Source organism: Gymnoscopelus microlampas (assembly GCF_963454915.1).
Source record: "Gymnoscopelus microlampas genome assembly, chromosome: 17".
Lineage (NCBI taxonomy): Eukaryota > Metazoa > Chordata > Actinopteri > Myctophiformes > Myctophidae > Gymnoscopelus > Gymnoscopelus microlampas.
Genome location: NC_139954.1, coordinates 8,015,634 through 8,031,514, shown reverse-complemented (window position 1 = coordinate 8,031,514; position 15,881 = coordinate 8,015,634). Strand labels below are relative to the sequence as shown.

Here is a 15,881-nt window from a genome sequence, read left to right as displayed (position 1 = left end):
TCTTTCTAAATTTGTTGTTTTGTATGGACCAAATAGCTGCACACCCAATATGCACCTGCATCTGCATTTAAAAGACTGTATGTTTGATTATGGACCTGTTTATGCATTTTGGTGTTTCTCTTTTGAACGGTTCAATGGTATGTTAGGACAGTATCATAACAACAACAAAGACATTGAAGTTCAAATCATGAGGACATTTCAACAAGGGCAACAGCTCCATGTGCCATTGTCCTGTGACATTGGAGCTGAATTCATCAATATCCTAGCAAGAAAAGAAGTTGGTTCCTTGTCACTCCATGGTACCACTGACATGATGTATTTGAAACACTATCTCCAGGTATCAACTGCAACACTTGTCATGCCAGATACTAACATGGTTGAGCCACTATCCCCATTCCGAAAAGATGTGCTGACAGATTGTGACAGACAACTGTTGTTATCAATGTACAATCAAATGTATCCTGACAGTTTAATCTCACATGTAGGTAGTTTGGTAAAGATTTGCACTCAAGTGAGAAGTCTTGGAGTGACTTTTTCTGTTAACTGCAGGGCTGACAGGTCTGCATGCATTTCTGCTAAGTGGTGTTCTAGCAACTCCAGCTTTGAGGTACCCCGCTTGGACCCAACTGCCGAGTTGCGTCCTGGGATTGTGAAGAAGTTTCTGATTGTCAAAGTTAAGTCACAGGCTTCTACTCAAGAGCATGTTGTTGCCAAGGTCACATGGCTGCATCCTCACCCAGACCGGCATTTCTTTGGGAGGCCTGTCGAGATTTGGAATTTGCAAGGTACACGGACGGATTGTGCGCCATCATTCCTACCGATTGAAAGAATAGCATACAGATGTGTTTACAGTGCCACAACTGTACAGTTAAGCCAGATCAAAGAGAAAGTATCAGTAGTTATACCACTGTGCACAGTGGTTGAGATTTAGACCCAAGACTCTGCACTCTGAGAGAAAGATATCTCACTCATTGTTTTTTTTAGTAATTGTACAATAGTTTGTGTTCTTATTTCATTTTTTTTTTAAATATTTGTATTAGCTTTTCCTTGAATGTCACACTGCAACTTTGGTTCACTGTATATTAATAAAATCATTCAAAATTTGAATCATTTTCTGTCATTCATTCTTCGAAAATAGATCTAGTTACTAGTACAATAGTACTCTAATTGGGTAATATTTGACCAGGATCTTCTCTCTCCCTCTAACTCACTCTCTCTCTCTCTCTCTCTCTCTCTCTCTCTCTCTCTCTCTCTCTCTCTCTCTCTCTCTGAGCCCCCCCCACTCTGAACCCCACACCTCCCATTGTTTGAACAAACTGCTAATTTACATATGTAAGGGAGATTCTCTAGCAGAGAAAAGAGAGACGCATATCCAAGTATCTTAAAGGCATTTGAAGGTAAACAGTCCTCTCCCACATTCATTGAAAAACTCCCACAGATCATTTAAGTTGGGTGGGTGTATGCCATGCCCAAGTATCCAGGTATATCAACTTTTTCACCCAGTGTGGCCACCATGGATGTTAGAATTTTGTTCGGGCCCTCAGAAGTACCTGTCTATGCCGTATTGTTTAAAAAAAAGCATTTTAATCCGATTGGTGGCTATTTCTTCCGTATTTTTGCCGTGCTTTCAACTACTTGACCCTATTGGTTGGGAGGTGTATTGCACTCTAATACATTATAACTCTATAAGAAAACGGTCACCAATCGGATTAAAATGCTTTTTATTGAACAATGCGGAAGATACAGGTATTTCTGATGCACCGTACATAATTACAACCTTTGTGGCCATAGAGTAAGCACGTTATATTTGAAATTTGAACGTTTATGCAGACGTACAAGTCAAAAAGAAAGAAAATGCAAACACTATTTTGAAGATCATCCATGACGGTCCTGACAGATGACCGTCTTGTGAACCAATAAGACCAGGGTTTTCCCCGAGAGGCGGAGCCCTGCAATCATGCAGTCAATGCAGGAAGTTCAAACTCTCCGCTGTGGTTTGTGTGATTGTGAACACTTTATGGTGGTTAAACATCCTCTCTATCGACAAACATGACACACCATGATAAAGTCACTGAACATGTATTCTTCTTGCATTCGGACTCCTCGCTTCCTTCTGCAGAGAGAGACAGACAGCAGAGAACATTAAGACCAGGCGAGCAGGTAGAACGTTTATTTATTTCGACAAGGCAATGATAAATATGCTTCACACACAACATTAAGCAGAAGAGACGAGTTATAACCAGTGGTTACATGTTTTACTTAGGTAAAAGTATCGATACTGCAATGTAGAAACTCTCTGTTACAAATAACAGAGTGGAATAGACCAATTATTTGTTTACCAACATTGAGACTGGATGCACAGGTGATTGTTTCATGCAATCAATTCTCAACCTGTTGTTTCTTGTGTTTGCTAGTGCTGCGCGCCCTAGCGAGACCTGACAGAATGGGTTTCATTTGCAACCAGTATGACACTTGCAACCAGTGTGACGTCGTCTGGTAAGGGGTCTATAAGTTCAAAAGTATTGGTATCAAAATGTACTTAAAGTACCAAAAGTAGAAAGTACTCATTATTATGCAGAATGTCCCATTTCACAAGTTTTCAAATGTATAGGAATATTTTTTGAAAATAGCAGCTCACAATGCGTTGCATCAGGAGCATTGTGAGCTTGTAGATCTGCTATTTTCAAATGGCCGAAATGTATATAGTGGTTAATGTATGTTTTGTAATAATAATCAAAATCTATAAAGTAACTAGTAACTAAAGTTTTCAAATAATTGTAGTGGACTTAAAAGTATAATATTTGCCTCTGAGATGTAGTGGAGTAAATTGGAAATACTCCAGTAAAGTAAAAAAAATACCTCAAAATTGTACTTAATTGTACGTAAAAAGTACAGTACCTGAATACATTAACCTAGTTACTTTACGCCACTGGTTATAACTGGACATTTGAGTTCAGTAAACTTTTAAAGAGAAGTTAAAACACATTATCTCCTTAATAGGAAAACACCTGCTCACGCACCTTTTATCTTATCTCAGGTACCGTCCATGACATGTGTAAATAACTTCTTTTTTTTCTCTTGTTTTGATCCCCCTTGCCCCCTCCCCCCCCCTCTTCTTCCCTTTCTTTTTTTCTGTGGAAATAACGATACTATGGGAACTATGCACGAAAACCAATTTCACCCACTTTTTTACTTCTGTAAACCTGTGATGTGACAATAAAGCTGATTCTGATTCTGACCTGTTGGAGGATCACAGAGCAACAGCAACAAAACAATATTAAAAGTAGATTTATTAGACCATAAGCATCATGTTTGAAGCAGTGATTGTGGATCTGATTCACGGCTCAGCCTGCAGTGAATGTCTGGAGAAGGTTCTTACTGGGACTTTAGCCCTCAACGGTACCTGCCAAGACCACCAGAACCCACCCAGTGTGTTCCTGATGTGCGGATCAGGACAGCGTTTACCCCAGAACACAAGCACAACACTTCTCAACAATGTGGAGGTGTGTGTGTTGGACGGTGGGAGCATCTCAGAGTGCCTCTACTCCTTCAAGCAGACCCTGGACCGCTTGAACTTGACCTCTGTGGCCGTGCTGACATCAGGTCAGTGGTGTAAGAACTGAAGTACTCACATTTTTTTCAATACCACAATGTGAAAATAGCCTGTTGCCAGTAAAAGTTTGGAACATTTAGTAAAAAGTAGAAAAGGATATCGGCATCAAAATGTACCAAAAGTAAAAGTAGTCATTGTGCAGAGTGTTTCACAAGTTTTCAAATGTATAAAAATCCTTTGAAAATAGCAGACTTACAAGCTCACAAGGCGTCGCTTTTGTGAGCTTGTAGATCTGCTATTTTTGAATTGCCAAAGAATATATAGGTCTGAAGTGGTTTTGTATTCATAATCAAAATCTACAAAGTACAATATTTGCCTTTGAGATGTAGTGGAGTAGAAGTAAAATTATTGAAAACTGGAAGTACTCCAGTAAAGTAAAAAGAATACCTCAAAATTGTACTTTTAAGTACAGTACTTGAGTAAATATACTTAGTTTACTTTCCACCACTGCCTCAGGTCTGGGGGAAAGGACGTTGGCTTGGTACCAGGAGCAGCTGTTCACAGCGGTGTACTCCTTCCAGTACGTGGTGCGGTGGTCTGAGGAGAAAGGAGAAGACCGCCCGGCCTGTGGAAGCTGCAGGTCTGCCGGATCTGAAGATGTTCTTCATAGGTCCGTCCAGGATGTCCGTCAGGAGGTGTCCAGCTTCCTGCAGAGCTTACCTGCGGCGGACGGAGGACAGGTCACTGTTCTGAAATCCTCCCTCATTCCTGGTGAGTAATGCTCAAGTAAATACTCAAGTATTCAAAAGTAGCCTGTACTACAAGATCATCGCTCTGAAATCTACTCTCATTCATGGTGAAACACTCTGGCATCTGTTAGAGCTTCAGAACTGTCTCAACTCCGGTTCAGCTGTTTATGGTGCTATGTGGTTCTCAAACATTATATTCCATGGGCCAGCTCAACAGATTTTGTGCCAGTGACCCCATATAAGAGAATATTTGTAAATAGACTTGAAGGGCTTTGGCTTTACACAACCTTGAATAGCCCAAATAAATCTAAAAATGACAGATGTGTTCCCGGTTTGAATGGGTTAAATGACTTGAAACCTGCAACCCTGTGCTCCCTGTGTGCAGAGTGCTTCGGCCACGGCTTCAGCACGCGTACGGGAGGCGTGTCCTACCTCCCCGGCATGTCTTCGCTGAACGTGTTCTGCAGCCCCCGGAGGAGGGACCCCCGCGCCGTGGTGGCCGAGAACACCCGCAGACTGGCCCTCCAGGCGGGCTTCTACCCAGCACCACTGCAAATGGTCAAGGTACGCATGCAGGCACGAAGCACTCGGGTGGGCGCTCGGGTGGCCACCAACCACGGAGTCTGTGGGTTCAATGAGTTCTCAACGGGCCTGAAAATTAAGGCCCGGCCCTAACAGGGCCCTACTGGGCCGGCCCGAGGCTCGGCCCGGCCCTCACAATTACCATACCTTTAGGCCCCGAAAAGGTGTCATTATGTCATTAATGTCCTCAAAGTCACGCATCCAACAAGCTTTGTACTGAGCAAATTGGACCTTCTGTTCCAGAGATAATGGCCAAAACATCTTGAAAACTTGCCACTTACGCAGATTTTCGATCGCCGATTTTCAAATTGAGTTTTGGCCTTTGTCGCCCATTTTTCTTTAATAACATGGGCTAGGAATATTGAACGGTGACAAACCAAATACCTGAGTAAAGTTCACTTTGAGCACTTTGCGTACAGTGACAAATGTCACCCTTAATTGTTGCACAAAATAATTGCAATTATGTTCTTGGCATTAAACATTGGAACATAAATACAAATATATATTTTTGTTCTTTTAGGCTTTGTCAAACAAAGATTGCACATTACAGGGCAGATGTGACAAATAACTTTTAAAAAAATTAGTGAAAAATGTTTAGCAGATGAATGGAAGCAATTGTGATGATTATGCAAAATAATTGCAATTATCTCAAATAATTGTGATCAGGTGATTAAGTAATAATTGTGAAAGACCTAGTTGTCATGGTGACTCAAACATGCTGTGCTCTTGCCTACAGGGCCTGATTTATGCTCAGCCGTATGTCAGTGTTGCGCACAGAAAATACCTACAAGCTTACACGTTGTGAGCTTGTAGGTCTGCTATTTTTGGCATGCAACGTATAAATCAGTAGTATAAATCAGTAGTATAAATCCAGAGTATAAATCCGGCTTAAGAGTAACATCCTTTGTTTGTTAAGTGTCATGTTACAGTATATTATCTCCTCTCTCCCTACTCTATATCTTGAATCAATTAGAATAGATTTTCGCATGTAATTGATTATTTTAATGTACGTATGGCCCCTAGCTAGCTACATCATGGATTTTTTTGTTTGTTGCCGTCCCTATATTGGGGCACGCCGCTATAGGCGAATATTCTCACAAATAGCCTAGGCATAATTATGCTTAATTAACACATGTAATATATGCCAGTGTTTAGCAGTGAAAGTAACAGATCTACAAGTTAAAAATGTATTAAAAAAGTTCAACAGTTGCCCAATTTTGTTTTTGACCCAAATGCCCCAAAATAAGGACGCCAGGTTTAAAGTTGTAAAAAGTGTGGACGACGATGAGGAAGTAATGATGGAAATACGACATTTATTGTATGTTAGTTTCTTCGCAATCGATGCAAAACTTTGAAATAATCGCTTGCAGATCTGCTATTTTTTATGCTTTTGTTTGACACTGTAGCGTGATCAAGTAGGGTGTTAATTTATGAAAAAACACAAAAAGTTAGAATATGGAAATAGGAGAATTCTGCCCGGCTACAAGGATATAAATGTTCCACATATTATTATCATTTACCCACGATTTTGTAACCCATATTTTTTCACCCAGTGCCAATTGGCATTGGGCATGTAATCCTGGGCGCTACTCTCCCTCTGCCAGCCTAAGGAGAGCCCAGAACTGAGCTCATGCCTCCTTCAATGTATGAGCTAACAAACCTTCTTATCACCTGACAGGGGGAGATTACTGCGTGTTTTTTTGTGAGGGTACCTACCCTAGGGGACACGGGGATAACATGCAAACTCCACACAGAAAGGCCCTTTCACCTACCAAATGTTCCACATGTTAAAGTTTAACACCGTTGGCGTTCCCGGCAGGTCAACCACGGCAGCGACGTGTGGGTGCTGGGGAAGGCGGAGCCAGAGAGCTACGACGCGATCGTGACGGATCGGGCGGGCGTGGTCATCGCGGCGCCGGGCGCCGACTGCATGCCCATCCTGTTCTGCGACGCCGTGGCCAAGGTCATCGGGGCGGCTCACGCAGGTGGGTGTGGCAGAGGAATCGTCTCTAGGGACTGATACAACTGACAAGCCTGGGGACGGTTTTCAATGTAGACTTAAGTCACCACAAATGTCTGGTCATTCGTCAGTCAGCAGCGGCATTTGTTCCTTTTACCTTTTTAAAGGGCAAGACAACTTTGGTAGAGGTTTGGGTTGTGTAGTTACCTTCCCATGATGTAACTCCAAAGGTGGACAATAAATCGAAAATAATTGCTCCATTGATTAGAAATTGATAATTCAAAATATGCTCCTCATTGACTTACATTGTACGGTAAAACAGCTCTCAAAGTCACTCTTTTACCCCATAAACGAATGCAAACAAAGTTGATTCAGACAATATAGAACATCACCAAACCCAGTACTGTTTATTTTTTTAATAAAAATGTCAACTTCCTGTTGATTTTACCATTTTTATTAAGAAGAAAACCCGGACTGGATCCGCGGATCCGGATTCGGATCTTCAAATAGTAAAATCAACAGGATGTTCACATTTTTATTAAAAAAACAAACGGTACTGGGCTTGATGATGTTCTATATTGTCTGAATCAGCTTTGTTTGTGTTCGTTTACGTGCTAAAAGAGTGACTTTGAGAGCTGTTTTACCGTACAATGTAAGTCAATGAGGAGCATATTTTGAATTATCAATTTCTAATCAATGGAGCAATTATTTTTGATTTCTTGTCCACGTTTGGAGTTACATCATGGCAAGGTAACTACACAACCCAAACCTCTACCAAAGTGGTCTTACCCTTTAAGTCTTTACACTGTCAAATGATCACATGTAGTGACTTTGAACAGGCATTTCGTACCTTGCCATGTCATGTTGGATATCGTCTCTGTCGGGTGGAAACGTCATCCAAAACCATGTCCAAACTGTTACTTTTCAGGATTCAAATTCAAAAGTAGCAGATCTACAAGCTTGAAACGCGCCGCTTCGCGCCGCGTTTCAAGCTTGCAGATCTGCTACTTTTGAAGCTTTTGTGTGACGCTGTAGTATGATCAAGCAGGGTGTTAATTTACGAAAAAACACAAAAGGTTAGAACTATATGTATACTGTATGATGATCAATATATTTAAATGATTTAATTATTCACCCCAGGAGGCCTAGCTGGTGCCTTATAACATTAAAGCTGATCAACTCTCTCCTGATTGGCTGAAATTGGCAAACCATTTTCTGTTTATTAAAGAGCTGGAGAGACAGGGAAACCCCTGTTACTGAACAAACACTCTGATAATGTGTTTGTTGATAATGATTACTATCTTTTTCGCACACAAAAAAAGAACCTTTTTGTTTTCACCAAAATAAATATCACTTACACTGCCTTTAAATGGTTAAAGGCTATTAAGGACAGTGCAGCAGTACAGTGGTGGTGTAATGGTTACAGAGTTAAATGGTTAAAGGCTATTAAGGACAGTGCAGCAGTACAGTGGTGGTGTAATGGTCGGGCTGATATCAGGAACAAGCAGTTACAGTTTCACTGTGAGACGGAAGAACAGACTGACCTTTTGGATTGTGTGTCAAACAGTAGTGCAAGGCAGCTGTATTTGTACAACACATTTACACAACAAGGAAATGCAAAGTGCTTCACACTAAACGGCCTTAAGACAAGGCCCAAAAGAAACTATATTTGAACACAATTTGGTTATCAAACGGTTATAGTACAAGAGCTTACATAACGAGAACATAACGACAAAACACACTTTGTCTTTTGTATCAGGTGATTGTCTCTCCTTCATTATATGATAACACAGTGATGGGGTTGGCGGAATGCCATTGGGTCTCTTTACCATACTCTCTTTCATTTTCTCTTTCTTTTCATACTATCTCCTGCCTCACTAAGGTGCACGGTCGTTTTTTGTGCTTCCCTGGAAGCACTAGAATGTATATACCTGTAGTTATTTTTTGGTTATTTTTTCGTGCCATGTGTTTAAAAATAAAAAAACTAAAGGATGGTATTTTGAGAAGGGTTACAAGTCTTAAGATGTTCATCCTTTACCACGGTTGTTGTATAATGTTCTGTATTAAGGTGAAACTATGTGGTAGGATGTACACACTTTTCCTAAATAAAGAATTGCCAAAAAAAGAGAGAAAAACACAACTGACTAATCAGGTAGTAAAAGCAAGTCTATACTAGTGGTTCTCAAACATCTTCATGTCATGGACCCCCAAAATTATCATGTATTTGGCTGCAGACCCCTCCATCTGATAATTGTCTATGCCTGTACCGTATTCAGCAGTTATAGCTGTGAATAATGCTTCATTTTCCCCATCCTTTTGTCCAGGGTGGAAAGGAACCCTGATGGGAGCGCCCATGGCCACGGTGGACGCCATGGTGAGGGAATTCGGGTGCCAGGTGGGTGACATTGTGGTGGCCGTGGGTCCGTCCGTGGGCGGGTGCTGCTTCACCCTGGACAGACAGCGGGCCATGGAGTTCCACAACATCCACCCAGACTGCGTCGCCGACCCGCAGTCGCCCCGACCGCACGTCAACATCCGCCTCGCCACCAGGTACAGTACACTCACTGTTTCCCAAACAGTGGTCACTCGGGACCCACGTTTGGGTCACGGACCAATTCGGGTCCGTGATGGGTTGCGAGTAAATGTCCCCCTTTTTTCCCGTTTCCTACATAAAAAATATTATTATTATTATTATTATTATTATTAGACCAATCGATTTAGTCTAATCTATTAGAATTATATCGTGTCGATGCATTGATGTATATATATATTTTTTTTTTAATTGATATAGGTATATATAAAACCTGCTTCTCATTTATTCGATTAACCTACATGAGCACGAAGTCGGTAATCAGTTTTAAATATCGGTTTCGATGTATTTTCGGTTAATTGACCAGGCAGCCGTAATTCAAACGGGAGCAAATGGCCTTCTGAAGGAAAATAGACGTTTTATTGATGTGAAGATCAGATCATTATTGAGATCAGCCCTTAGGATCATGTCTTTTAATAGGACCCCAGGCTTTACAAAGAGTCTGTGAGGAAGCCGACAATATTGATTTCCAATACGGTCCTGTATGGTCACCCTTGGTCCCTCTGATGTATCGCCATGGCAACACCTCCCCCGCAGTCATTTCCTGGGTCACGACCTCTGACTTGTCTTTCATCACTGGAGCACGGTCCAATCAGAACGCTGACGGAAGAGGTCGTATTTCTCAACAGATGTCAAACCTTTTTAAGGGAGCCTTGTTCACAGAAATAGTTTTATGAGCGGAGGAGCGCTGTGGATATCGTCTCTGTCGGGTGGAAACCTCATTATGTCCAAAACTGTTGCTTTTCAGGCAGTGTTGATTTTGACAGAAAATTTTGATTTAGTCATAGTCATATTTTAGTCATCTGAAATGTTTTACTTTTAGTCTAGTTTTAGTCGACTAAATATCATAAGATTATAGTCGACTAAATCTACAGTTGATTTAGTCGACTAGAATGCATTTTGGCGGTGCCTTGATGGCGTTCTAATGGCTGATTTTACACTTGGTTGCATGCTGAAAATAGCAGATCTACAAGCTCACAACGCGTCGCGCTGCGACGCGTTGTGAGCTTGTAGATCGGCTATTTTCAGAGCGCAACACCCGTGCGCAACCAAACATAAAATGACTTGTCTTTTAGTTCTACTGGATCTCTTCTCCACTCGTCCCTCACTAACATTTAAGTCTAGTTTTTATTTGTTGACAGAACAAAATTAATTTACGAAAAAAACATAAAAAGTTAGAATATGGAGATAAGAGGTTCCTGCCCCCGACAGCAATGTCCACACTCCAGAGTGCTCACACGGAGCTTTTTAACGCTCAAATCGAATCTATCAACCGTTACTGTGCTCGGATGTCCTGTCATCCGTGTCATTAGCACAAATAGCTTCGCTGAAACAACAGTAAACATGGACTTCTCATGGTCAGGTCATAAATGACCAACCAGGAGGATCAAACGAGAGCATACTAGACATTTTAGAATGCCAATCTGTTCAAAAACTGTTTCTGTTTCATCTAATTGTATTTTGAACCATAGAGGTTTCACTTCACAGCAGGGGTCTTTTCACGGCTCCTGTTGCTGTCATTCAGTCTATGTATATACCACTATTCTCTTTTGGCTGATCCAGCAATACCATTGATGGTGTCCATAAGTGTAACAAATCTGTACGTCTTAGTATATACCATACATGGACGCTCTTAACTTAACCAGTCAGCGTTATTGTACTGTCACTTAGTATAGAAATGACCATTTAGGATAACATCTCTCTGTGTATAATAATAATAATAGTCTTTATTGTCCCCAAAGGAATATTTATCTTCACAGTCTGTTCAACAACAACAAAAAAACAGCACATAACCATATAGTTAGTACAAAACAACATCACACGACACAACACCAAGACAATACATGAGGTCCACACTATACACAAAAAAACATCCTATCGGCGAGGCAGTTTGATTAATGGCTGAGGGGACTCCTGCTAAAAAGAACCTTTTCCCACTTCAAGGTTCCGTATCTTCGCCCAGATGGCATGAATTCGACGTAGCGATACAGGGGATGATCAGTGTAATTTGTTATTGTAAGTGCTAAGCGTGTGATGGCCTTATTGTTCATGTCAGAAAGTGTGGGAAGTAAGGCTTAGACATTGGTGCTCTGAGTGCTTTTTCCCTGCTGGGGGCGCTAGAGGGGTGTGGAGCCCGGGCCTCTTGGCCTTTGGGCTGTGCTGTCCTACAGTTTTTCTGCTCGAATTTTCTTCAATAAATTGTCAGCACTTCACCCAGAGTGGATATTAACCCATTCAATCCGGGAACGCATATACTGTGTCATTTTACATTTTCAGCCATAACCATTATATTATACTTTGGGCTATTCACAAATAGCAGATATACAAGCCCATAGCGCGGCACCGAGTGCCATGCTACGAGCTTGTAGATCTGCTATTTTTACATTTTCAACTCAAATCTTGAGTCAATCAAAACAAAAAACTCATGTTGCTATGATATCAGTGGTTCCCAAACCTTTTTCATGTCAAGGACCCACCCCCCCCCAAAATGATATGTATTTGTCCGCGGCCAGAATCCTCCTCCAGAGGGGCGGGGTCTTGCCCGAGCACATCCACGACGACCTGACGGCGGCCAGGCCGCGCGTGACCCCGTGCACGTCGTGTCACCCCGAGGCGTCCTTCTTCTCTCACGAGCGGGACGGAGCCAACTTCGGAACGCAGGTGGGCTTCCTGTGGATCCCCGAAACCACGGAGGAGGCAGCGGAGGACAGGGGGGATTCCGTCGACCGGATGAGAACGGTGGTGTGAATTGTGAAGCCTGAATTTTCATTCATACTCATTGGTATTATTATGCTATTGTTATAATATCGTTGCTGTCCGGCAGAAACCTCCTATCTGCATATTCTAACTTTTTGTGTTTTTTCGTAAATTAACACATTGGGTGCCAAAACCGGGATTCTCCGGTTTTAATTTTTTTTCCACAAGGGGTGGGGGCTAGCACAGCTCTGGAATCACCCACGGTGACTCTGAGAAGGAAGGGAGAGATGGATCACCGTGCCAAAAAACCTGGCTCCCGTCCGCTCCCATTCTATCTCCTTGCAGAAAAACTCCATATTTCCTTAACTTTTCACAGTGGGGAAAACGAGTCATTTTCGATCCGCGATCACTCCGCCGTGGTGACTCGCGTGAGAGATGTCATTGTTCCAGGCATTAGCCAGGACCATCCACCATCGTGCACGCATATATTGTTTACAATCGGGTGCTCGTTGTGGAGTCTACAGCTGTAAGACAGCGTAGCGTTAAAAGCGGTGAGATCTCTGGCACTCAACGTAATCTTTTTAAATAAAACTCTGGGACCGAATGTGTTGACGCCCTTCTTTATCATACTACAGCGTCACACAAAAGCATCAAAAGTAGCAGATCTAAAAGCTCAAAACGCGGCACGAAGCGGCGCGTTTTGAGCTTTTAATTTGAATCCTGAAAAATAACAGTTTTGGACATATGAGGTTTCCACCCGACAGAAACGATTATTCACATGCTGCTGTTGTGTCCTGTTCCTGGGACCCAGTTCATCACAACCTCGTCTGTAACCTCACCCATCGCCCTGCATTGGGACTTTGGCTCCAGGATTCGGTCGAAAATAGCAGAACTTGTACAGTACATCTGCTATTTTTTAAACATTTTGATTAATTACTTGATAAATTATTTATCCTGGCTAATGTGACACTGAACTCATCAGCTGTACCAAATAGTGTCATGTTAGCCAGACAGTTGGTGGACAAAGTACTCAACCCCCAGTACTCGAGTCAAAGTATAGATACTCCTGGTAAAATTTTACCTGATTACAAGTTAAAGTTGCTCAGTCAAATGCGGTGTCACGCACCTATAATAGCCGATATACAAGTGTACAGTTACCTTGCCATGACGTAGCTTCAAATATTGGTGAGATATCTGTTGCTTAGAAATTGATATTCCAACAATCAGCTCCTTGTGGACTTACACATTTCACAGTGAAACAGCTCTCTGTCATTCTTTCAGCACATAAACGTAAACAAAGCTGATGTCTGCCAATCCACATCACAAAACCCAGTAGGGCATGTTTTTTAAGACAAATGTCAACTTCCTGTTGATTTACCCTGACGAAGGGATCTTAGCTGTCCGAATTGTTTTTGGTTTTATTGTCACAATAAATGATCATACTTTGTTTAAGTGGTCATGTGTCAAAGATGAACAAATAGAGATCAGCATTTCTTTCTATGCCAAAAATATTGACATCAATGGAAGGGTGGATTCATGGCTGATTTCTGGGTTCTGTAAACTTGATTTTGTACCTACCGTAGATCAGAATTATCATGATATTTACCCACCAAAAAGGGTCAATGGATGATACCAGTCTGATCATGGATTGTAAAAATGTGATCAATTTCCGATTCACATCAAAAGCAAATGGGGAAGCATATTTTCTTAGTCTACATTCATTTGTCTAGATGTCATACAACTGTCCAGGTGTTATGGGCTACGTAGCCATGTATCTTATTATACAGTATATATTACATGTCTCATGTATTAACGTCCACATTGAAATTGAAAGTCAAAATAAAATGTTAAAAAAGTATGAAGTAATGACTCCAGTGTAGATTGCACCATTTTTTTTTACTTTCTTGTTCTATCAGTTTAAAAGCTTATTAAGCGTTGTAAAGCCAGTTTTAACTGCCTTGTTATGTTCCAGTAGGATAATCTTATTTAACAGGACCAATTAAGACTAACAGCTGTGTTTAATATGTCTATAACAAGCAGCCTGGCGAGGAGGGGGATACAGGATGGATGCTGGGGGTGGTGTAATGGCAAGATACGGACACATGGGGGAGCACTTGACTCATGACAAAGTTGCATTATTCCAGTTCTAGCCCAGTGGTTTACAAGTCTGTAACTCTGACAGTGTACAAATGGAACCAAATGGACCCTTACAGTGGTTCTTACAGGTCTGTAACTCTGACAGTGTACAAATGAAACCAAATGGACCCTTACAGGACAGTGTACAAATGGTTCCATTTGTACACTGTCAGAGTTATGGGGGTCTTTGAAATTTGAGAAAAAAGTTTGAGAACCACTGTTCTAGCCTTTGGCTGTTCTGACTCTGAGCTCTTCAGCTGTGGTGGAAGAAGTACTCAGATTTTGAAGATAAAAGAAGTAAGTAGCAATACCGCAGTGTAAAAATACTTTGTTACAAGTAAAAGTCCTGCAATATTACTTAAGTCAAAGTACAAAATATACTTAAAGTAGCAAAAGTGATAGTAGTTATTATGCATAATGTACCATTTCAGAATCATATATATCATGTTATTGGACTACGTATAATTGGTAATCAACTACAGAGCCCTGTTTTATACAGCGCCCGTTCGGAAATAGCCGATCTACAGTACAAGCTCACAAAAGAATATAGATATTAATTTGAGCTTGACATGAAAATGTTTGAGAACCACTGCTATATTTCAATCTTCATACAGTATGGATCCTACTAACGCAGAGCTGTGCAGGAGGAAGATTGCGGCAGATTAACTAACTACATATCAGGCTAATTCATGATCATTTAAAGTCCATAATAAAATCATATAGTAAGTAAGTAATAGTGTTTATGACAGAGAGGGTGCAAAAATAATTGGCAGATTACTTGCAGCATGTTGTATAACAGTAATACCTGATGCAACACATACTATTTCACATAATAGATATTTCACAAGCTTTAATGGTCATTGATGAAGCACACTGTATTCCTCCTATATGTCAATAGGTATTTGGGTTGTCGAGAGCCATATGTAGCTTTTACAGATAAAGCATGATTAATTTGTCAGCAGTTTGTCGATGCATGACAGTGGTGAGGTGAGATAACATGATGCTGATGTGAGGAGAGGATGGTGAGTGTGATGTGTGGGTGAAATCAGTCGGCTGGTATCTTTACCAGATAAGCTGCTAATTAAGAGACAAGATAAGCGGCTCCTTGGCTGTTGGCTCACTGTTTGCCACATGTGTCTGTGGGCCTTCTAAACCAGTGGTTCTCAAACAGTGGCTCAGGACCCATGTTTGAGTCACGGAGCATTTTTTATGGGTTGCGAGTATAACAGTATAAAAAGTAGTATTTCATAAAATTGTAAAAATCCATAAAAAATCCATAAAGTTGAAGTAGTGAAATAGATCTGCTATTAGTTTGGGTTCCGGGGCAAACGTCTAATTTCTATTTTCTATTTTCTATGTCAACATTTCTATGTCAACTTTCAACTCTTCATTTCCCCAGATTTCACTTTTGTTGTTGTTTTTATCACTGTTAATTTAGAGGGTTTCACGATACGTTTAGCAGGTAGCTCGATTCCGTGCCGTGCTCAAGGACAATTAGACATGATACATGGGCTAGCTAGAGTCAGAATTAAACCCATCATCATATTGGGGTTTTAGTTTAGTTTATTACGGATCCCCATTAGTCCTCACCACAGTGAAGACTATTCTTCCTGG

At 41.2% G+C, this 15,881-nt stretch overlaps 1 protein-coding gene across 3 annotated transcripts in view; it reads left to right on the top strand.

The window, feature by feature from the left end:
• The first annotated feature begins 2,000 nt into the window (after nt 1–2,000).
• Nucleotides 2,001–15,881, top strand: part of lacc1 (laccase (multicopper oxidoreductase) domain containing 1) — a 68,347-nt gene continuing 54,466 nt past the window's right edge. Inside the window, exons 1-8 of one of the 3 annotated variants that reach the window (XM_084085199.1) lie at nt 2,001–2,160; nt 2,415–2,496; nt 3,223–3,603; nt 4,070–4,324; nt 4,688–4,866; nt 6,704–6,869; nt 9,169–9,394; nt 11,948–13,924. In XM_084085199.1, the coding sequence (XP_083941325.1) occupies nt 3,309–3,603; nt 4,070–4,324; nt 4,688–4,866; nt 6,704–6,869; nt 9,169–9,394; nt 11,948–12,182 (1,356 nt within the window). In that variant the 5' untranslated portion in view covers nt 2,001–2,160; nt 2,415–2,496; nt 3,223–3,308 and the 3' untranslated portion in view covers nt 12,183–13,924. Of the gene's footprint in view, nt 2,161–2,414; nt 2,497–3,222; nt 3,604–4,069; nt 4,325–4,687; nt 4,867–6,703; nt 6,870–9,168; nt 9,395–11,947; nt 13,925–15,881 lie in introns of those variants that run through there. The other 2 variants (XM_084085201.1, XM_084085200.1) reach the window with 2 other exon arrangements.